Source organism: Geotrypetes seraphini, chromosome 6 (assembly GCF_902459505.1).
Source record: "Geotrypetes seraphini chromosome 6, aGeoSer1.1, whole genome shotgun sequence".
Taxonomy (NCBI): domain Eukaryota; kingdom Metazoa; phylum Chordata; class Amphibia; order Gymnophiona; family Dermophiidae; genus Geotrypetes; species Geotrypetes seraphini.
In genome coordinates this window covers 2194579-2218158 of record NC_047089.1, presented here as the reverse complement: position 1 = coordinate 2218158, position 23580 = coordinate 2194579, and the positions used below count along the sequence as shown (strand labels likewise).

The following is a 23580-nucleotide window of genomic DNA, read 5'->3' as shown; positions in this document are numbered from 1 at the left end:
GACCGACATCCAACTTGCGCAGCTGCCGTTGCTCAGAAGAGCCCTCCCGACCACCCAAGACCGGGAGAACCACCGATTGATTGACATGAAAAGGAGAAACAACCTTCGGCAGAAAGGAAGGAACAGGCCGCAAGACGACCCGCTCCCTAGAAAACTCCAAGAAGGGAGCCCTACAAGAGAAAGCCTGCAGCTCAGAAACACGCCTAGCAGAAGTAATGGCCACCAAAAAGACCGCCTTCAAAGTAAGGTCCTTCAAAGAACAGACGTCCAAGGGCTCGAAAGGCGGACGCACCAGAACCGAGAGAACCAGATTAAGATCCCAAGAGGGAACCGAGGGCCGTAGGGGAGGCCTAAGCAACTTGGCCGCCCGCAAAAACCGAATCACATCAGGAAGAGCCGATAAACGCTGACCTGACACCAACCCTCGAAAAGCCGACAGGGCCGCAAGATGAACCCGGAGAGAAGACCAAGCCAGGCCTCTATCCAGGCCATCCTGCAAGAACTCTAGAATGTTAGGCAGAGAAGCGCGAAAAGAGGTCACTCCCCGCGCCCGACACCATTCCTCAAAGAGACGCCAAACCCGCACATAAGCCCGAGAGGTAGAAAGCCTCCGGGACCCCAACAGTGTAGAGATCACCTTGTCTGAATATCCCTTCTTGCTAAGGCGACCCCTTTCAAGAGCCACGCCGTAAGACAGAAGGGAGACGGGTCGAACATGGGAATGGGACCCTGCATCAGAAGGTCGTCCGAGAGAGGCAGAGGAAGAGGATCCGCTACCAGGTGCCTCACCAGATCCGCATACCACGGACGGCGAGGCCAATCCGGCGCCACCAGCACCACCAAACCCGGATGGTAAACAATGCGAAGAAGCACTCTGCCCACCAGCGGCCAAGGAGGGAACACATACAACAGCCCCTCCGTTGGCCACTGCTGGACCAGAGCATCCAGACCTTCGGCCAGACCGTCCCTGCGACGACTGAAGAAGCGAGGCACTTTGGCGTTGCCACCCGTGGCCATCAGGTCCATTAGGGGCTGCCCCCAAGCCTGCACTATCAACTGAAACGCCTCGGCGCCGAGACACCACTCTCCTGGATCTAGGAAGTGACGACTGAGGAAGTCTGCCTGAACATTTTCTACTCCGGCTATATGAGAGGCCGAGAGGTCCAGCAGATGGGATTCCGCCCAAACCATGAGCAGAGCCGCCTCCTGCGCCACCTGAGTGCTCTTGGTGCCCCCCTGACGATTGACATAAGCCACCGCCGTGGCATTGTCCGACAGCACTCTGACCGACTTGCCCAGCAACAGGGAGTGGAAAGCCAACAGCGCCAGACGGACCGCTCTGGTCTCCAACACGTTGATCGACCAGGCGGCCTCCTCCGCGGACCAGGTGCCCTGAGCTGAGTGACCCAAACACTGAGCCCCCCAACCCAGGAGACTCGCATCCGTCAGGAGCACCGTCCACTGCGGGAGATCCAGACCCACCCCCTGAACTAGGTGAGGGGTCTGGAGCCACCAACGCAGACTGCAGCGCGCCAAGCCTCGCAGGGGAACCGGAACATCCATCCCGTGCCTCTGGGGAGACCACCTCCGGAGCAGAGCATACTGGAGAGGACGCATGTGGGCCCGCGCCCACCTCACCACGTCCAGGGACGCCGCCATCGACCCCAAGACCTGGAGGAAATCTCGCGCCCGAAGACACCGGGACGCCAAAAGCAGGCGAATCTGAGATTGCAATTTGCTCACCCGGCCCTCTGGGAGGAAGACCTTCCCCAAGGAGGTGTCGAACAGCACCCCTAGGTACTCCAGACGCTGAGCCGGGACCAACCGACTCTTGGAAAGGTTGACCACCCAGCCCAGCGACCGGAGAAACTCCACCACCCGAGCAGTAACCCGGGAGCTTTCCTGCAACGACTTTGCCCGAATTAACCAGTCGTCCAGGTAGGGGTGTACCAGGATGCCCTCCGACCGCAAGGCTGCCGCGACGACCACCATCACCTTGGTGAACGTCCGAGGAGCCGTGGCCAGCCCAAAAGGAAGCGCACAGAACTGAAAGTGCCGACCCAAGATCGCAAAGCGCAGGAAACGCTGATGAGAGGCCCGAATGGGAACATGCAAGTAGGCCTCCGTCAGATCGAGAGAAGTGAGAAACTCCCCCGGCTGAACCGCCAGAATGACCGACCGCAGAGTTTCCATACGGAAAGAGGGAATCTTGAGAGCCCTGTTGACCCCTTTTAAATCGAGGATGGGCCGAAAGGTCCCCTCCTTTTTGGGCACCACAAAGTAAATGGAGTACCTGCCCGTGCCCCACTCCGGAGGGGGCACCGGAACAACTGCCCTGAGATCTAGCAAGCGCTGAAGGGTCTGGCGAAAAGCCTGCGTCTTCCCCGGAGTCTGACACGGAGAAGCGAGGAAAAAATCCGGCAGAGAGCGGGCGAACTCCAGGGCATAACCGTCCCGCACCACCTCCAGGACCCACCGATCGGACGTGATCTCGGCCCATTTGGGGAAAAATTCGCGCAGCCGAGCCCCCACCGGAACCAAAGGGGGCACCGGCAAGGCGTCATTGTGCAGGACGGGAAGCGGGGGAACCGGCGGAGGGATTCCCTGCCCCCCGACGGGCCCCCCGAAAGGGCTGCATGCGCTGGAAGAACCGACCCCGGGAAAATCCCGGAGACTGGAAAGAAGCAGCCCCACGCCCAGGGCGATACTTGCGAAAATCCCGCAAACGCCCCCGGGCCGCACCCCCCCCGAGACGCCGGGCGGGCACGGTCCTCCGGCAGACGGGGAACTTTCGAGTCCGACAGAGTCTGAATCAACTTATCCAAGTCCTCTCCAAACAAAAACGACCCCCGAAAGGGAAATTTAGTAAGCTTAGCTTTGGACGCAGCATCCGCCGCCCAAGCGCGCAGCCACAACACACGCCTTGCGGCCACGCCAAAAGCCATAGACTTAGCCGATATCCGCACCAAGTCATATAGAGCATCTGAGAGGAATGAGGCCGCCATCTCAATCTTCGCAACCTCCTGATCCACCAGAGACCAGTCGTCAGACTCTCGATCCAAGACCCGCTCCGCCCACCGAAACACGGCGCGAGCGACCAGTCCCCCACAAATAGCCGCCTGGACCCCAAAGGCAGAGACCTGAAAATTTTGCTTAAGGATGCTCTCCAATTTGCGCTCCTCAGGGTCCCGCAAGGCAGAACCGCCCTCAACAGGCACGGTATGCCGCTTGGAAATTGCCGAGACCACCGCATCCACGACTGGCGAAGCTAACGTAGCCCGATCCCCTTCAGGAATGGGATACAGGCGAGCCATGCTGCGCGCCAGCCGAAACGGCGTCTCCGGCGTTTTCCACTGCTCCAGAATAATATCCCGAATATCCTGATGCATAGGAAAAGAGCGGGAAACGGAACGGATCCCCCGTAACAGGGGGTCCCCCACACGCGGAGTCTCCGGCGGCGCGTCCTCAAAACGCAAAACCGAAGAAACCTGTTGAATAAGGTCAGGCAGCTCATCTTTCTGAAAAAGGCGCATCACGGACGCCTCGTCACTGGAGAACGGGAAATCCGACAACCCGCCGCCAGCTTCCGTCCCCTCCAGAGAGTCCTGGAACTCCTCAGAAGGGTCCAGGTCCTCCTCCAGACCGACCCGTTCCTCCGACCACAAATTCTCGTCCCACGACACCCGCGGACGCTTGGACAAGGGAGGCGGCGGAGGGGACGTCACGCCAGATGAAAGAGGCAAAGCCGCAGGGAGCGCGGAGGAAAACCCACCCCCCGAAACCCCCTGGGCGCAACCGGGACCCCCAGCCGCCTGAAAATAGGCTCTGCATAAAGAAAAGAAAAATTCAGGAGAAAAACCCCCCGAGGGTCCCAAGGGACTCCCTGCCACAGCAGGGGACCCAGCAGAACCTTGCCCCTGCATAGTCAAAACAGGGGGAAGGTCATCTGAGGTGGAAGACAAAATGGAGGGGCCAGACAGAGAAGATGGCGGTTTTCCCGCCAAAAAAGCTCCCTCCATAGCCTGAAGCGGCTGAGAAACCTGAATAGTCTCAGCCGCTAAAGCAGGCAAGCCGGCATCAGCTGTCAAAAAATCAGCTGAGAGGGAATCCTTCGGGGAATCCCTCCGTGGGCGGTTGTGGAAGACCGGGCTTCCCCACTGCTCCAAGCCGACTCGCGAGGCACCATCGGCGGGGAGCTCTGGGCGCCTGCAGCCGCTGCCGACGGAGCTCCACCACCTCACCGACCCAAACCGCCGAGTTCAGGCCGGCCGCGAGTGCCTCGCGGCTGGACTAAAATTGTGTCCTACTCCCCCGGAGAAGGGCACAATTGCTCCATACGCGACCTAGCTATAAAAAAAGTGCTGGTTACATGAAAAAATACAGTAAAATACAGTTTTCTTAAAGGGAAACAACCCTTCAGACCAGCACTACCTCAGGATTTTTTTTTTTTTTTTACAGAACAGACTCCACAGGCTCTCGAAGCAATATGCCTTGCTTGACTTAGGGGGCAAGGCTTACTGCTGAGGCTCCTCTAGAAAAATGTGGGGAGGTGGAGGAAGTGGGGGGAGGGACCCCGCTCGTGACCCGCCGGGTTTGACACCCCCGAGGTCGGACGGACCCCCAAACAGAGTCCGTCCAAGCTCCGTCCGGCTAAAAACAGGGACAATAAACCCCCTAAACAAATTCCAACAGCCCTACCAAGGGAGATGGGTACAGATCACTCAACACCTGCTGGAGACTGAAAGAAGACTGAGGGAAATAGAGAGGAGGGGCTAGGATATACTGTCCCAAAGTTTTGTTTTCAGTCTCCACCTGCTGGTCATGATTAGATATATACCCATTCGTAAAGTTAACCTCTACTGGTCTGGAGAGTGCTAAAGAATAACTTATTATTATTAAATTACCCTTAAAGGGGATGAAATTACATTGAATTAAAATAATAAAATGGGGAGAGCAGAACACATCTGCAGACATGCGTGCAAAAGGAAAGAACTGAAGGTGGAGCTAGAGAGCCCAGTGAAGTACAACAGAGGCAGAGTAAAAAATCCAGAGTGGATTCCTTCTGCAGCAACACACGGCTATGGGGAAATAACCCTACTGTCTAGAATGTCTCACCTATTGCACTGGAAGAAGAGTTTGAACTGTATGCGGAAATGGACAGGGAGCCAGTGAAGAAATGTGAGGAGAGGAGAAATGTGAGCATAACAACCCTGGCGGAATATAAGGCATGCAGCAGCGTTCTGAAAAGATTGAAGAAGCGAGAAATGGCTTAGCGGAAAACCTGCAAGGAGCACATTGCAGTAACTAGGTGAGAGGTGACGAGGGTCTTGGCGGCATGCTCAGAAAGGAAAGGACGGATTTTGGTAATGTTGTAGAGAAAGAATCGACAAGTTTTGGTGGTCTTCTCGATATGCAAAGAGAAGGAAAGAGATAAGTCGAAGATGACCCTGAGGTTGTGAGCCTACGAGACAAGTCGGACGAGAGTATTATCCATTGAAAACAATGGAGGAAGGGAATCAGGTTTAGTTTAGTAAGGGGATTTGATATACTGCCTTTCTATGGAACAATTGAATTGAAATGTGTCTTTTTTTGAGAATATACCTCTGTTATGTATATGTTGAACTACATAGAAGAAAATGTGAGGGGGGCACTTTATGTAATTAATTATGTGATTACCAACCAAACCAAACAAAACTATGGAAATCCAATGTTCTTGACACTCCTTTTATTCAGATAATCCTTGAAAATATTGTCCACATTTGTCTTTGGAGGACCCAACACGAGCCGTAAATGTGCAATTATAAATTTTAAATGCAGTTAGTCGTGCAATTGAAATTTTTAAACAATGTAGAGCCCTACAAGCACTTGATGCTGATTGTTTTCTTGTTCCGTTTTGCCTTACCACATGAATGCGTGAATTTGATTATTGCAGAAGCTTTTTTTAAAAAAGTGTCCTTCAAATCACTATTGCATCTTGATATGAGTTTGGTCCGTGCTATGTTTTTGATATCCTCTAAATTCCTAAGGCTCCAGGCAGTCTGAGCTGGAAAAGCAAAACGTGTTTGTCAAGGTTACTGCATGCATTCAGACTGAATGCATCACTGGATAGACAGAGTCAGAGTCACAATCAAAAGACTTTTTAGATGAAAGGTAGGCAAGCCTCTATGAAAACAGAAAACTGGAGTAACAGTTCAACTGGAGTAGCAGTTCAACAAATAACATACAATTGGAAAAATTATGACAGGTTAAATTATAACTTCTGGTGGAATTCAGTATGCCATATATATAAAATGGAGTGTACATTTGCAACACAAAGAGGTTATATTGATACGTTTAAGAAGATTTGGGGACCATTAACAGACTTTTGCAATGAATGATACAATTTTCCCATAATAAGATATTTGATAAGAGGGGATGTGGGTGGGTTTATTTTATTCATTTCATAATATAAATAACTTATCATTATATCTTGTTGTAGTGTATGCAATTTTCAAAGAAAGGGGAGGGGGTGGGTTTCTAATTTGAGTAATAGTTGGTATACTTATTAAGCACTATATACTTTTTCAATATTATAGTAAAGGATTATATAATGATACATTGTATTTACAGTGATGCATGAAGGAATATCAAGTGTGTACTCAATGAAATTGTATAAATTTATGTGATACACTTGTTGTTATATGAAAAATGAATAAAAAACTTAAAACAAAAGTTAAAAAAAAAAACCTAAAACAAAAGTTAAAAATAAAAACCAAACCACAGAAAAAGCTAGCACTGCAGATGGAAATAAGTCGGGGGGTGGGGGTGGGGGGGGGAGGGAGTTTAATCCCCTCAAAATACTTCCCAAAGAAAGCATACAAGCAGACCCTGACTTTTCTTCTATCAATTCAGCATATCTAGTACTGCTCTGCCCAAGATGGAGGCAAATGTTATCACAACCAGTGTGAATGCCAATCAACCAACCAATCCACCCCTTGATGACATTAGGTCTTTCTGGTGAGCGCTGCAATATTCATATCACACTAAGAGGAGAAATGGAAAGGGGAAAACTTATACTGTTCCAAAATTTTAAGCTAATTGAGCAAGTAAAAAAAAAAGAAAACTTTGATTGGGAAAATGGGAGACAAGGCAGGAGGCAAACGCGGTGGAAGGCAGGAGTCCCGGCACAGCGACTGCAACAGGAAGTTGCAAGTCAGCTGACGCCGGCCTTTCGTTGCGGCGGGGACCGAATCCTTTGCGGACCGGCAAGATTTTTTTGCGGACCGGCACCTGTCCACGGCCCGGCGGTTGAAGAACTGTGATCTAGAGTACAAGATAAACAAAGGAAAAAAAAGCTAGTAGCTCAAAACAGATTTTACAATTCATCAAATGACTAAAGAAATTAGCAAACTTTCCTGAAAAGCATTTGAAAACACATCTTCAGAATGCAGATCAGAAATTCTATCTCAGCTACATGACAGGGCTTCACAGCACACACACCCTAGTCCAGGGGTGTCAAAGTCCCTCCTCGAGGGCCGGAATCCAGTTGGGTTTTCTGGATTTCCCCAATGAATATGCATTGAAAGCAGTGCATGCAAATAGATCTCATGCAGATTCATTGGGGAAATCCTGAAAACCCGACTGGATTCTGGCCCTCGAGGACCGACTTTGACACCTGTGCCCTAGTCCCTCAGTCAAAGGCAGACACAGAAGACAGATATCACTGGATGTCAATAGCAGCACAGCAACTCACCTCCTCCCAGTCTCAAACAGTGAACAAGAGAGACAGTTTCTGAGTGATGTCTCAGCTACTCACCTCCCCCCAGTCCCTTGCTGGATCGTCCTGGCTTTGCTTGTGGTACGACAACTGGCGAATGCAGTTATTCACTGCCACACTGCTCTTTCCTGGGGCAAGCTCCTCTTCAGTCATCTCTACCCAACCCAGCAAGCGCACTGAGAAACACTGCAGGTAAGGGAACAGTGCTACAATTTAATGTTTCAGCTTTTCATTTGGCAAAGCCTACAGCTCTCTTGTATTGGTGAGCAAAGTCCATTTGCCCCACATCACCCATATATCTTGCACTGCAGCTATAAATCTCTGATTAGGACAAAAGACCTCTTGCCCTGTGTCTCTCATACCTTCTACACATCACCACTCGTTTGGCCATCTGTGAACCTTGCTCCCACACACCACTCTCTCATCTATCTTCAAATCTATAGCCCACACCATGGCATTCCTTGCTCACCTCTCAATTACCCATATTGTGAAACCCCTTCCTCGTGCGCCCGTCCCCTTGTATAATCACCCATCATGTCTACCTATGTGCGATTATTCGCTAATAAAAGCCTGCAAAATCGGCACCTTAGACTCCTGCTCATTGGTCATCAACGGCTGATGTTCTTCATCTTTACATTGATCAGAACTGAAAGAAAACCAAACAAAAAGCAAGATAAGTAGAGGCATTGAAGAAAGAGAAAGAACAGTGTTGACTCCTTCTTTTAAATTCCCCCCTGCACCAAAGGAAATCTTCTATTGGCATAATAGGTCCAATATCCATTTTCTCCATCTACGTTCCACGTCACCACCTATTTCAAATCAACAGTATGCAGAGGAAGGAAATGAAGCTAACCAAAATGACAATTAATAGAGAAAGGATTAACAAGATAAACTACAATTCTCTCATTCTTTTACTAGCACCAAATGGCTTTAGCAAAAATAAATAAATAAAAAATACCTACCTGCTATAACAACTTTCAAAGGCATCATCAGCTGAAGCCAAATGACAATTCTGCAGTGCAATGTGACGGTATGACTTTAAATAACAGCAGCTACTCTATAAATATGTTTCTATGTTGATGGATTCAGGCCTGGCATTCAGAACCTCTTCAGAAATGGACCCCATTACCAATCTGGCAAGCCTTTATAATATGGAGCCAGTAAAAAAGTGGCTTACAACTTCAAAAGATAGTTATAATAATAATAATAATGAAAACTCATGTCTTATCTGATCATTTTCTTTCTTTTAGATGCAGCAGATGAATCCAGAGAAGACTGGAGAATAGCATAAAAGTGATCACAGGAATGAAGCAGCAAACTACAAGCCTGTAAGCCTCACTTTGATTGGAAAAATAATGGGTTACAAAATCTGAGACAACATGGCTTCACTAAAGGTAAATCATGCCAAACGAATCTGACTGAATTCTTTGACTGGGCAACCAGAGAATTAGATCAAGGAAGTGCACTAGATTGAATTTACTTAGATTTCAGCAAAGCCTTTGACACGGCTGAAGTTAGGACCCAAAGTGGTGAAGTGAATTTGAAATTGGTTGATGGACAGACGTCAGAGGGTGGTAGTTAATGGAATTTGCTTGGAGGAATGAAAGGTGAATAATGGAATGACTCAAGGATCGATGCTATTCAATACATTTGTGAGTAATATTGCCAAAGGGTTGGAAGGAAAGGTTTGCCTTTTTGCAAATTATACCAAGATTTGTAACAGAGTGAACACCCCAGAGGGAATGGAAAAAATGAAAAAAGATCTGCAAAAGTTGGAAGAATGGTCTGATGTCTGGCAACTAAAATTCAATGCAAACAAGTGTAAAATGATGCATGTGCTGGGAGGCAAGAAGCTGATATGCACAGACAAGAAGAGGGACCTTGGGGTGATGGTAGTTAAGGATCTGAAGGCAACAACAAGGAGAAACTGGAAGAGTTGAATGTGTATACTCTAGATCAGGGGTGTCCAAAAGGTCGATCGCTATCGACCAGTAGATCGCAAAGGCAACGCGAATCGATCACGGAGCCCATTCCGGGTTCTAATGTATATGGAGGAATGAAGGATTAAGAGACTCGCCCAGTGTCACAAGGAACAGCATGGGATTTGAACTCACAACATCAGGGTGCTGAGGCTGTAGCTCTAACCACTGCGCCACAGAGAGGGTGGTGGGTGCCTAGAATGCCCACCCGAGGGAGGTTGTAGAGAGGAAAGTGGTAACAGAATTTAAAAAAGCATGGGATGAACACAGAATCTGAATGGGCAAACTTTCACGGTCTGAATCCTTCAAAAGAGGTGGTTTGGATAGGCTGGAGTAAGCTTCAACAGCAACTCCAGTTGTTGGAACCTAAGGACAGAACCAGGACTTCTAAGGTTTGTGGTCCAGAAGAAACAAAGGTGGGGGGAAAAAAAACCCCAACAACTCAATCATGAAATTGAAATGCACGTAGTTACAGGGCAGACTTGATGGGCCATTCAGGTCTTTATCTGTCATCATTTACTATGTACAAAAATCTCAAAAAACAAGAAAGGATGTCAATATCATATCATCAACATCATACATCCAAAAATCAACCCAGCAGTACATACAGTATAACAAAATAGGATATACAAAATAGGAGAATAGACCTCAGTGTTGGTGAAGCTGGATAATTTACGCTCAATTCCCTGACGAAGCTTTTTACAAAACAGGGAGCCCTCTTGGAAATTGAGGTATTAGTGTGCAGGTGGTGGAGATTGTATAGCCGCTTTGCAACATGCTTATGCTCCACGTGGCGGGTTTTTCCTGCTTCTAAAGCCCAGCACTACGAAGACTACTTTTTCAAATAAGTGTGATGATATTTTGATATATTTATAAGATAGCTGCAAGAAGAAATATATTTTTCCACTTGTCTTGGAAGTTTTGACCAAGAATGTGTCTTCCAGTCTCAAAGTTGGTATTTTGAGATAGGTTTATCTAAACGGGAAGTTGCATTTTTGATAAAACACCCATATTAGACACTGAGGTCTTTTCTCCTATTTTGTATATCAACTGGATTGATTTTTGGATGTATGGTGTTGATGATATCATTTACTATGTTACATATTTTCACTTTCCAAAGTTTGTAGATAATTTTGTAATACAAGAATTCGAGATTCATTTAAATCCATTTGCTGAAACTGGCTGGAGGAGGCTCCACTCTCCTTTTGGCACTAGAGAGCAGCATGGAAAAATTATGTTCTTACCTGTTAATTTTCTTTCCTTTAGACGCAGCAGATGAATCCAGAGACCAATGGGATAGCCCACATCTACCAGCAGGCGGAGATAGAGAAACTGATTAACAGGTGGTCCTATTGGCTGGCACTCCTCCTGTATCATCAGTATAGCTCCTTGCCCAAGCAGCCGCAACCATCCATAGGCATAGAATGTAAAAAACTTCTTTCCCATAATAAATCTCAAAAGGCAATAAGACAGAATACAACCATCCACAACAACAAACTTCGAAAGTCGCAAAAGAAAACCGACAGACAATATCCAAAAAGGGTGGGGCTCTGGATTCATCTGCTGTGGTCTAAAGGAAAGACAATTAACAGGTAAGAACATAATTTTTCCTTCCTTAGCAACAGCAGCAGATGAATCCAGAGACCAATGGGATGTAGCAAAGCAATCCTCAATCTGGGTGGGAAGCAAACGCCGCCTCCGCAACAACCGAAGCACTAAACTTATCTACCGCATGCGCCCTCACATCCAACCAGTAATGCTGAGAGAAGAACTCTCGGAAGACCAAGTAGCCGCGAGACAAAACTCCTTCAAGGAAAAAACCTCTGGACCGAGTCCAAGAAGTAGCCATCGCTCTGGCGGAATGGACATGAAGTTCTTTCGCCAACCGCTGCCCTGCCATCAAGCAAGCGTAAAGAATGTCCTCCTGGATCCATCGAGCGATGGAGGCTTTGGACACCGCCATACATTTGAGGCGTCCCATGAAGAATACAAAAAGGCGATCTAAACAACTAAAAGTTGTTAGAAACCTAGCTAGCGGAGAACGCTACGCACTTTCAAAAAATGCAGAGAATAAAAGTATATCTTCCCATTTCTCCTTCCAGGAAGAAGGAAGGAAAAGTGAGAGTGTCATAAAAGAAAGGATGACGCCTCCTTAGAAAGAAATTGTGGTACCTTCCGAACTGACACCACAGATTTTGGAAATCAGAAATAGGAATCCCCGCTTAACAAGGCCTACAACTCAGACAACCGCCGAGGAGAAGCCATGGCCACAAGAAACCCCGTGTTCAATGGCACAGCCCTGTAGAGTTCCAGACGACAAGGATGAAATGAAGCCTTCGGTAAACTGCGAAGAAGTACCTCAAGACTGTACTCCGGACAGGATTTTCTAAGAGGTGTACGAATATACCGTACTCTGTTTAGGAACTGAACTACAGGAAGCTGAGAAGTAAGCGACGAGCACTATACAGAGCCCTTATAACAAGCCAAGAATGGCACTCGAAGCTGAAGGGAATTGAACGCTAAGCCCTTGGCAATACACTAGTGCCAAAAAAGAACTCTGGAAGGGTGCAAATGTTGAGAAGTTCCCAAGAAAGGAAAAACCTCCAAAAGGAAGCATAAGTCACAGGTGAAAACGTCTGTATCGCCTGGATATGAGAAGAAACAACCTGCTTTGCATAACCCTTACATGTCAGCCGTGACTTTTCAAATGCTAGGTCGTAATACCAAAGTGGTACGAATATCCATGGTGATCGGACCCTAGGTGAGCAAATCCGGAGAAACCAGGAAACTCAACAGACCAGTTGTCGAAAGACTCATCAGATCCACATAGCAAGCCAATCCAATACAGTGCCCTGAAAGTGAGCGTGAGATGGCAAATCCAAGCCAAGATCAGCCAGGGGAAAACACTGAAAAAAGAGAAACCAGAGGCGAGAAAGAGGTCATGCTGCTACCCCCTCTGACTCCCATTCCCTGTGCCGGCTGAAGAAGCTAGGAAGCTTAGAATTTTGAGATGAGGCCATGAGTTCTAGGTCCAGGAGATCTCACTTCCATAAAAAGAGCTGAAACGCCTGAGCCAAAATTCTCAATATCCAAGATGTAGAAGATTTTACTATTACTAACATCTACACTTTCTAGAGCGTATACAGCGCTGTACACTGGAACATACAATAAATGGGCCTTGCTCAGATGTTGCGGAGAGAAAGTCTATCCAAACTCTTTTCCTGACTCATAAAATGATCTGCCAACAGAAGAGGAAGATGAGGGTCCACCCATTGAAGTAGAACCACAACTTTACCCGCCAACTGAGTACAGCAACTACTGCCCAGGCTGTAGAGAAATACCCCCATCATAATACTGACTGAAAAGACCTACAGTGTCATTCCAGAAGAATGGTCTGAAGCTCCAGAAAGGTAGCCTGACCATGCTCCAGAGTAGAAGAATGAACAAGTACTGAGTCGCCTCTTAAGACCAGACTCCTGGAGCTGAGGATGGAAGGTACCGAGCCCCCCAACCCGACAGCCTGGGATATTTGGTGACCATGTGGTAGTCCAGCAAAGACCGAGGCATGCCTTTGAAAAGAGAAATCTCGTTGAGCCACCAAATCATAGAGAGCTATGCTTGAGGAGCCTACCAAATAATTGGAGCCCTGAGATACCGGAAACAACCGGAACAAAAGCGACTACTGTAGCGTTATAATGGGAAAGCAAGCCGAATTTCCCAGTGGAGTCAGCAACATGGATCCTAGAACCTGTACAGCATCCCATACTCTTGGGCATGGAGACCGAAGAAGAATGCAAACCTGAGACTGTGACCCATCGCCCTAGTCTCTGGTAAGAAACACAGTTCTCTCCTATATGAATAAAAACAGCTTCCGAATATACCTGTAAGAAGTACAAGAGAAAAGAGCGCCATGCAAATTCGAAGTCAAGTCCAAAGAACCGAGGAAAAGAAACCACCCCTTTTGAGGCAATCAAATGGCCCGACCGAACGACGTCCGAATCAAGCAGCTAGTCAAGAAGAAAGTAGGCGAAACGCCTGGTAGTGCCAAAACTACTGCCCTCATTTTCTAAAATTATCGTGAAGCCTTGTGTAGGCGAAATGGCATGGGGCAAAACCGAAAGCGTTGCTCTAAGAGAGGCAAGCAAACCAAGTGCCGATTCGGAGTTCGGTGTAAATACCGGCGATACCATATGGGGATATGAAAGAATACGCCTGTGAGACCTATCACCGTAAAGAACTCCCACTAATCGACCCCAACAAGAAAACTGTATCACGTCCATGCTCCTTTGGACCGGGGGAACCAGAACTACTGCCTCGATTGCCAGGAAGCCTTGAAGGGGACCCTGCACCCGCATCACCTTTGGCTGCCCAACATATAGGGAGGTGCAGAAAGAACCAGCAAAGGGAGAAGAGGATGCCAAGTTGGCCAGACATGCTCCCGTCCCGTCCCCCCCCTTCTGCTAGAACATCAAAGGAGTCAGCAGCCCCTATCGAACGACACACGGGAGGCCGGGGAATGGGCTGGACTAGAGTGGTAAGCTCTGGACCAAAGAAAAGAAACACCTGGTTTGCAGCTTAAGAAAGATGATAAGAAGAAGAAGAACCCGGCCAACCTGGACTATACAGCCCAGAATACTGAAAAGAAGAGTCGGGACAGCTGGGAGCGAAAACAACTCCACTTAAGCGTTCCCCAAAACCAACTGCTCCAAAAGGGAAGACCCCACAAGAAAAAGCACAAACAGAATACAGTGCCCCTTGGCAAAGTCCACATATCTGGATGTCTGAAAGACTCCCCTCCCGAAATAGAAACTTCAAGGAGAAGGCAAATGGACATATAGCCTGGGCTTCCGCGTCCAAGAGCAGCCTAGTACATGGCGTCAAGGAGACGGGAACACTTGAAGAACTAAGTGCACAGGAAAAAATAAGGGGCTACGTATCCAACAGTAGAAGAATAAGGTGCCACATAAGTCCGTATGGCAACCTGGAAAACACAGAACCTGGCGTCGCTCCAGAAACAAATAAAACTGAGCCCTGCACACTGGAAAATGCAAGGTGCTACCAAGCTACCCCGCACCATAAGCACTGTGCAGGTCAACCGGATACCTAGCACTTCAGTACCAGGAAAATTGCTATAGCGCTACCAGATACCAGCCGCGCGGCCCCCAAGGCACCAAGAAGAGGAAAACAGACACCAAGTAGAATCCTTACCATACAGCAACCCTGGGAGATAATAGGATAGGACCGAACCAAGATCCGGGAATCCCCCTGCCACTGACCTCCCTCAGCGGCAATTTGTCGGCACCGACTCAGTGCAGGAAAAAGCATGGAAAGGGTCTCCCACTCCAGCAACCTTAGGCACAGCCAGAAGGCTCCTCAAGAACTGCCTCTGGAGAAAAACTCGCACAGGGAATCAAACTGTCGTGGCAACAGCAACTGCAACCCACAGCTGCATCAATTTATCTTTTCTGTTATTTTTTAGTTTTTTAAAAAACAGGGAGACCGCGGTGAGCGCCAAGAGAAGCCAGCTGCTGAAACAGACTCCGAGGACACAGCAGCGCCCCCGCCAGCGTTGGAGCATTAGCGCGAGCCTCCTGCTCGCTGAAAGGCACAGGCTCCGCAAACGTGGCCATCCGTTCAACCGGAACATCGCCGCAGCTGATACCGGGCAAACGGCAGCTGTAGGGAACAGGCCAGAAACGTTAGGGCTCTCCCACCCATGCATGAACACAAGCACGCATCTCCCGCGCGCGGGAAGGGACCGGCTCGGACAACTGCGCCCAAATTACATAGCTGGAGCCCACCAGGCGAAATAAGCATACACACGAAAAACTCAAAATTTAATCTCCCAAGTCAGCACGAGCGAACTGTCCAAAGTGCAGTGATTCAGAAATAAATAATTTACCAAAACATAACCCGCAGAATTCAGGACACCTAACAACAAACCCTGCAGTTCCAAGACAACAGCAAAAACAAAACTCACAGCACCAACGCCACTAGAAAATATAAACCACAGTTGAAATTCACAAAAGAAATACTCACAACCTGGTTGACAGGGCTGGCAGACACCGGTATAGCCCCACAGGAAGGGCACATTCATATATAGTAATTAGGGTCTCTTTTTTTTTATTTTTTGTAAGGGAAAGAAGAAAAAGAGAGACCTAGGTATACCCTCTAGCATTGGAGGGAGGGTGAGGCAGGGACCTGGGGGGGGCCCAGGTGTAACCCCTAAAGCCGGCACCGTTCAGCCGGACACCCCTGTCTCACTGAAGAGAAAATCTCAACAGGAGAAATAGCATTGCCAGCTCACTGAAGAGAAACCTCAACAGGAGAAAATAAAGTTCCAGTCACAGCCAGAATTCAGGAGCTAGTTGAATAGCGACCTTTTCCTGCTGGGAGATAGAGAATACTGAAGATACAGGAGGAGTGCCAGCCAATAGGACCACCTGTTAATCAGTTTCTCTATCTCCGCCTGCTGGTAGATGTGGGCTATCCCATTGGTCTCTGGATTCATCTGCTGCTGTTGCTAAGGAAATCATACTCTCATGCTTTTGGAGGCACATGCAATGTCTCCCATTAATAAGCAGCAACGACATTTATGGATGACCTGGGAACCCTATATTCAATGTTTGTCAGCAAGGGCACACAGCTTTATCTTGAACACTGAATCTTTGAGCTATGAAAATAGAGTATATTTTTTTAAAATTTTTTAAGGAGGTAACAGATGGGAGAAGGAGGGGTAAGGGAGGCGGATTGGGGGGAGGGCGGAAGGGAGGGACAATAAGAGAGACTGCCATTATCCTGGTTTTGGGTCTGCACAGTTATATCCTGTTCACAGCCCTTGCAGGTACTGATCTTTACAATAAATGTGTGATATGATGTCAGAGACTATTATGCTTCTTAAGGCTTATTCTGACACTAGGCATCCTAGATGGGATCTTGGAGACTCAGGTACCAGTTCAGTGATCTCTCTTTCTAACTTGTGTATTTGTGGTGTGCATGTCTGATCAAGGTCTAGTGCACAATTTCTATGCAGGAGTCTGCAGTGGTCTTACCAGTTCTGTTCTTGGATCTATGTATCAGTGCTCTAGGCACACTGTTGTCTTGTGTTTCGATTTCCTATTTTTCATAGGCAGAGATGTTGCTTAATTGGGTCCTGGATGTTCAAGTTGGTTTGAAAAGGCAGCTTTGTAAGTCCACCAAGGATACAGACAGTTTCTGAATATATAGTACTGACTGATAGCAGATGGAGTTTTGTAGTTAATGAGAACACCAAAATTTGTATACACTTCTCCCTTCATATTCGCGGGGATTAGTTAGCAGAGCCAGCCCGCAAATATAGAAAAATCATGAATAGTTTCAAGTTTCAAGTTTATTTAATTCTTAATATATCGCCTATATAAACATTCTAAGCGATGTACATAATATAATAAAACATAGAAACATTAATATACTTTAAAAACAACAAATTTCAATAATGACTAACAAGAAAGCGGGGAAAAAGGGGACAAAGTTACAATAAGGGCATAATAACCTTAGAGCTGACTCTGACCCACCTACACCTCCCTCCTGGACTTCTCCACTGTACTTACTTTTTAAAGTCTGGTGGTCTAGCAAAGCTGGGAATAAAAAGGACTGCAGGGAGTTCCCGCGACACCATGGGAACTCATGGCAGACATTTTTGTTCCCAGTTCTGCACAGGGCAGGAGCGTAGGAAGATCACTCCTGAACCACTTCACTGTTAGAAAAGCGAGTACGTGGAGAGGTCTGGGAGGTGGGTCATTCAGATGAAAACTACGAATAACCGAAGTCACAAGTTCTGAACCCGGGGATGTGTATTCTCTTTAGCCACGGCACTGAACTTCTGAAAAGGGAATTACGAAGGGATGAGACTCATGGTAGGGAAGAAGATTAAGAAGAGGATAAGCACTATAAAAACGCTAGAGCAAGCTTGGTCCCTTTTAAGGACACAATCACCGAGGTGCAAAATCTATATATACCGCATATCAACAAGGGATCGAAGAAGAAAAAGAACAAAGAACCGGCGTGGCTCACTGTAGAGGTGAAGGAAGTGATAAGAGACAAGAAAACTTCGTTTAAGGAATGGAAAAGGTCAAAAACGGATGAAAACTGGAACATGCACAAACAACATCAACACAAGTGCCATAGGGCAGTAAAAGGGGCCAAAAGAGACTACAAGGAAAAAATAGCCTAAGAGGTGAAGAACTTCAAGCTGTTCTTTCGATATATTAAGGGGGAAACGACCCGCGAACGAAGCGGGTGACCATGGAATAAAGGGAGCGTTAAAGGAGAACAAAGCAATCGCCGACAAACTGAACACATTTTTTGCATCTATATTTACCGAAGAAAATGTACACAGCATACCGGAACACATCAGGCTATATGCTGTAAACGAAGACAAAAAGCCGACAGGATTGACGGTCAGTCTAGAGGAGGTGTGTGGGCAGATTAATAGGCTTAAAAGGATAAATCCCCGGGACCGGATGGCATCCATCCGAGAGTCATCAAGGAACTGAAAGGGACCACAGCTGAACTGTTTCAACTAATAGCCAATCTGTCGATCAAATCGAGAAAGATTCCGGAAGACTGGAAGGTGGCAAATGTTACGCCGATCTTCAAGAAAGTTTCAAGGGGAGATCTGGGAAACTACAGACCGGTGAGTCTGACCTCGGTACCAGGAAAGATGTTAGAATCACTGATAAAGGACCACATCATTGATCACCTTGACAGACACGTGCTGATGAGGACCAGTCAGCACAGTTTTAGCAAAGGCAGATCGTGTTTGACGAACTTGCTGCACTTCTTTGATGGAGTAAACAGACAGATAGACAAGGGCGACCCGGTCGAAATTGTATATCTGGATTTTCAGAAAGCATTTGACAAGGTTCCGCATGAACGACTACTTCGGAAAATTGCAAGCCATGGAATCGAGGGAGAAATACTCACGTGGATTAAAAACTGGCTGTATCATAGGAAACAGAGAATGGGGGTAAATGGACAATACTCGGACTGGAAGAGCGTCACCAGTGGGGTGCCGCAAGGCTTGGCGCTTGGACCCGTGCTCTTCAACATCTTTATAAATGATCTAGACCTTGGTACGACGAGTCAGGTGATTAAATTTGTGAACAATACGAAGGTATTCAGAGTAGTGAAGACACAGGGGGATTGCAAAGATCTGCAACGTGACATAATCAGGTTCGAGGAATGGGCATCAACATGGCAGATGAGGTTCAATGTGGATAAGTGTAAAGTGATGCATGTAGGTAACAAAAATCTCATGCATGAATACAGGATGTCCGGGGTGGTAATTGGAGAGTCCTCCCAGGAAAGAGACTTGGGAGTTATGATCGACAAGTCAATGAAGCCATCCATGAAATGAGTGGCGGCGGCGGGCAAAAAGGGTGAACAGAATGCTAGGAATGATAAAGGAGGTCACAAACAGATTGGAGAAGGTTATCATGCCGCTGTACCGGGCCATGGTGCACCCTCACCTGGAGTACTGCGTCCAGCACTGGTCACCATATATGAAGAAGGACTCAGTACTACTTGAAAGGGTCCAGAGAAGAGAGACTAAGATGTTTAAGGGGCTGGAGGAGTTGCCGTATAGTGAAAGATTAGAGAAACTGGGTCTTTTCTCCCTCGAACAGAGGAGATTTAGAGGGGACATGATCGAAACATTCAAGGTACTGAAGGGAATAGACTCAGTAGATACGGACAGGTTGTTCACCCTCTCCAAGGTAGGGAAAACGAGAGGGCACTCTCTAAAATTGAAAGAGGATAGATTCTGTACGAACGTAAGGAAGTTCTTCTTCACTCAGAGAATGGTAGAAAACTGGAACGCTCTTCCGGAGTCTGTCATAGGGGAAAACACCCTCCAGGGATTCAAGACAAAGTTAGACAAGTTGCTGCTGAATCAGAACGTACACAGGTAGGGCTAGGCTGTTAGGGCACTGGTCTTTGACCAAAGGGTCACCGCGTGAGCGGACTGCTGGGCACGATGGACCACTGGCCTGACCCAACAGCGGCAATTCTTATGTTCTTATGTTTTTGTATTGTAAGTAGAAGGGAAAGTGTTCTAATTCTTTCATCCTCCTCTTTTTAAAAAAATTTTAAATACAGATAGGAGAAAGACTATCAGGCTGAAAACTCCAAAACCCCAAAGAAATTTGTGAAGAAAAGGCATGCAGAACAAGAACCCTGGCAAAGAAGGGAATGTTTTTGTGGCAAAGGCTCCCCCTGAACCCTCTTCAGCAATTCACACTGTGTTCATGGTGCTATGAAACACTGTCACAAGGCAGAGTGTGCCACTTGCAGTTTCCTTAGCTTTCTTACACCTCCTCACCTGATCTTCAGAGATACATAGCCTAGGGTGCTTTCTTCAACATCCTTCTGACAGGACTCGGAGATCATCTCTGCTGACTGGAGATCCTAAGGAAAGCAAATACATCACATTCACAATGCTCACCTACATATCCTGTCAGTAGTTTTTCTTTGAAATGCAGATCTTGCTCGCATAGATTTTGAATGTAAGTCATGCCTTTTTCTTAATTTTTTTTGTCAGTTGTAGTTTAAGAGTTGCATTCAGGGACGGAAGGTATTTCATTGTCTATGGAGGGAATATAGTCTAACATTTGTATCTGAGACAATGAAGAGTTAAGTGATTTTCCCAATGCCTGAAGGAGCTTCCCTGGTTCTCAGCCACTGCTCTAACCACTCCTTGTATCCTGATATTAGTTCTAATCCTGCTCACACTAATATCTTGGAATATGGATCCTGATTTCTGTGATATATTGAGTTCCTGTCACCATCAAAGAGTGGAGGAGGAGCCTAATGGTTAGTGTAGTGGGCTGAGAAATAAGGGAACTGGATTCAATTCCCACTGCTTAGAAACATGATAGCAGATAAAAGGCCAAATGGCCAACCCAATCTGCCCATCCGAAGCATCCACTCTCTCCTCCTCTCCCTGTAGGCTAAGGCTCTTAACACTTGCATTGTGAGGTCATAGAGCTTTATGGTTATAGAAACACAATGGCAGATAAAGGTAAAATGGCCCATCCGCAGCATCTGCTCTTAACCAGTGTTCTCCCCAGCGCTTTTTAGCCGGGCGCTCCACCCAGCAAATTTAGATGCCCGCCCAGCTGTCACCTGCCGCGAATACTTCTGCCGCCACTGCTTAATGCGCAGCCTGAAGAGCCGCCGAAAGACTCCTGCCTGACTAAACAAAACACAACCCAGCAAGCGACTTGAACCCGGTTTCCTCTCTCTTCCCTCCGAAACCGGAAGTTACATCTGGGGGGGGGGGGGGGAGGTAGGGAAGAGAAGCCGGCACGGACAGTGGTTCCATTAGAGCCCTGGAGCATGCGGGAAATAAGCCAGCCATGGAGGGAAGCTTACTTGTTCTTGCTTACTTCTGGCCTTTCTCACTGCCGGTTCCTGCCTACTTTCTGTTTCTGTGAAGGCAGGAACCAGCAACGAGAAAAGCCCGAAGTAAGCAAGAGCAGCAAGTTGTAAGCTTCCCTCTGTTGCTGACCTTTAGGAGACCTTTGGAGTGCCTACCCCCACCCGCGTAGATAAAAGATAAGTTATTTGCTGTTAAGCTAAAAAACTGTTCTAAAAATTAAAAAATGATAAAAAATTATATAGAGGCCTATGACGACCATGGGTGCCATAATTGACCTGTATGCTCTTTAAAGAAAAATAGACATACAGTAAGGTACTTCTGAGGCCTGAATTGTTTATAAACTTTTTTGAGACCTTTTATTGCTGGTACTTTAGTACTTTAGGAGATAGGTCAGCGACGAAGGGAAACTTGCAACTTTTTGTCTGTAGTGAATCTGCCGGGTGTGTGAGACTGGGGGGGTGAGGGGTGAATGAGAGGAGAAATGCTGCTGTAACCAATTAGAGGGGGAGGGGGAAGAGAAATGATGCTGCTGCTGCTGCTATACCAAATGGGGGGAGGGTGAAGAGAAATGCTGTTGCTTCTGCTGTACCCAATTGGGAGGGGGGTTAAGAGAAATGATACTGCTGCTGCACCAAATGGGGGGAGGGGGGAAGAGACATGCTGCTGCACCCAATTAGGGGGGAGGGGGAAGAGAAATGCTGCTTCTACTGTACCCAATTGGGGGGAAGAGAAATGCTGCTTCTACTGTACCCAATGGGGGGAGGGGGAGACATGCTGCTAAACCTAATTGGGAGGGAGGGGGAAGAGAAATGCTGCTGCACCCAATTTGGACGGAGGGGGGAAGAGAAATGCTGCTGCACCCAATTGGGGAGAGAGAGGGAAGGAGGGAGAAGGAAGACCAGGAAAAGGAGGAAAGAGATGCCAAGACCATGGGAGGGAGGGAAAGGAGATACCAGACCATGGAGTGGAAGAGAGAGATGTCAGGGCATATGGGGGGGGGGGGAAGCAGGGGCGTATTAAAGGATAGGCCCAGTAGGCACAGGCCTAGGGCCCGAAATGGTCAGGGGGGCCCGCCAGTGCTGTGCTTTGGGACCTCACCCTTGCTAGATTCGCCGGCAGCAGCAACAGCCTCATCATCATCCCGAGCACCCCCCCAACCCGATCTGACCCTCCTATCTCTCCCTCCTTCCCTCATCAGTGATGTGCCAGAGGGAATCACGGCAGGAGAAAGCCGTGAAGCAGCCTGCTTAGAGTGAAGCAGTGCTGTTTAGAGTCACGTGATGGGAAGGAGGGAGAGATAGGAGAGTCGGGGGGGGGGAAGAGAGTAGCAGTCTGCCCCGGGTGCTCGGCCTGGCGTCATGAACTTCTTCAGCTAGCAACAGCATTTACAATTCATTGCTGTTGCCAGCTTCAGGCCTTCCTCTCTGTCGGGTCCTGCCTACTTCCTGTTTCAATGAAGGCAGGACCCAACAGAGAAGAAGGCCCGAAGCTGGCAAAAGCAGCAAATTGTGACTATTGATGCCCGAAGAAGTTCATGACACCAGGCCTTGGGTGACAGAAGGAGGAAAGGGAGCAGAGGGGGAGAGACTTGCTGCACCCAACTAGAGGGAGAAAGAAGATGAGGGAGGGAATGAAATGAGATGCCAGGGCTTGGAGGGAAGGGAGGGAGGAAGAGATGCCAGGGCATGGAGGGAAGGAGGAAAGTATGCCAGACCAAGGGGAAAGGAAGGAGGAGATGTCAGAGCATGGAGGAGGAGGGAGAGATGGAAGAAAAGGAAAGGAGAGAGATGCCAGAGAATCAGGGAAGTGAAGATACCAGACTGTGGGGTGCGAAGGAAAGAAAGGAGAAGAGAGAGATGCCAGAGCATAGGGGATGGAGTGGTGACAGAGAGAGAAAAATGGAGAGGTGGCAGAGCTGAATTCAATCCTGTACAAAGGAGAAGAGAAGGGGCACAGGATAGACAGTTTATTGAAGGAGCATAAAAAGAGGGAAGATGCCATATGGAACCGGGATAGGGCGGACAGTGGATGGAAGGGGCTGATGCTGCATGAAAGACAGAGCGGACAGATGCTGGCTAGAAAGAAGATGATTAAAGCAGACATGACAAAAGGTAGAAAAATTTTTTTGTTGCTTTAGAATAAAATAGTATTGTACTTGTATTGAAAAAACTTTTATAAGTAGAAAATAAGGTAATTTTTTTATTGGACTCATTTTAATACATTTTTTTTCTAACTTTAAGAGACCAAAACCCCGTTTCTCAGGTCAGGACAGTATAACGTAACAGCAGTATACTATATTGACCTGAAGAAAGAGGCTAGGGCCTCTGAATTGAAAAATGGATTAGTCCAATAAAATGGTATTTTCAATTTTTGTTTTATTTCTATTTGTTAATTTGTAAAGTGGTGATTGTCGGTATTTTCAAATT

The 23580-nt window shown here is 47.5% G+C and overlaps 1 protein-coding gene across 1 annotated transcript in view; it reads right to left on the bottom strand.

The window, feature by feature from the left end:
- The window catches only part of APBB1 (amyloid beta precursor protein binding family B member 1), a 200930-nt gene that overhangs the window by 99637 nt on the left and 77713 nt on the right, over positions 1–23580 (bottom strand). Inside the window, exons 5-7 of the mRNA XM_033947847.1 lie at positions 20096–20181; positions 8342–8402; positions 7796–7942 (exon numbers count right to left, since the gene is read on the bottom strand). Of these exons, the coding sequence (XP_033803738.1) occupies positions 7796–7942; positions 8342–8402; positions 20096–20181 (294 nt within the window). The remainder of the gene's footprint in view (positions 1–7795; positions 7943–8341; positions 8403–20095; positions 20182–23580) is intronic.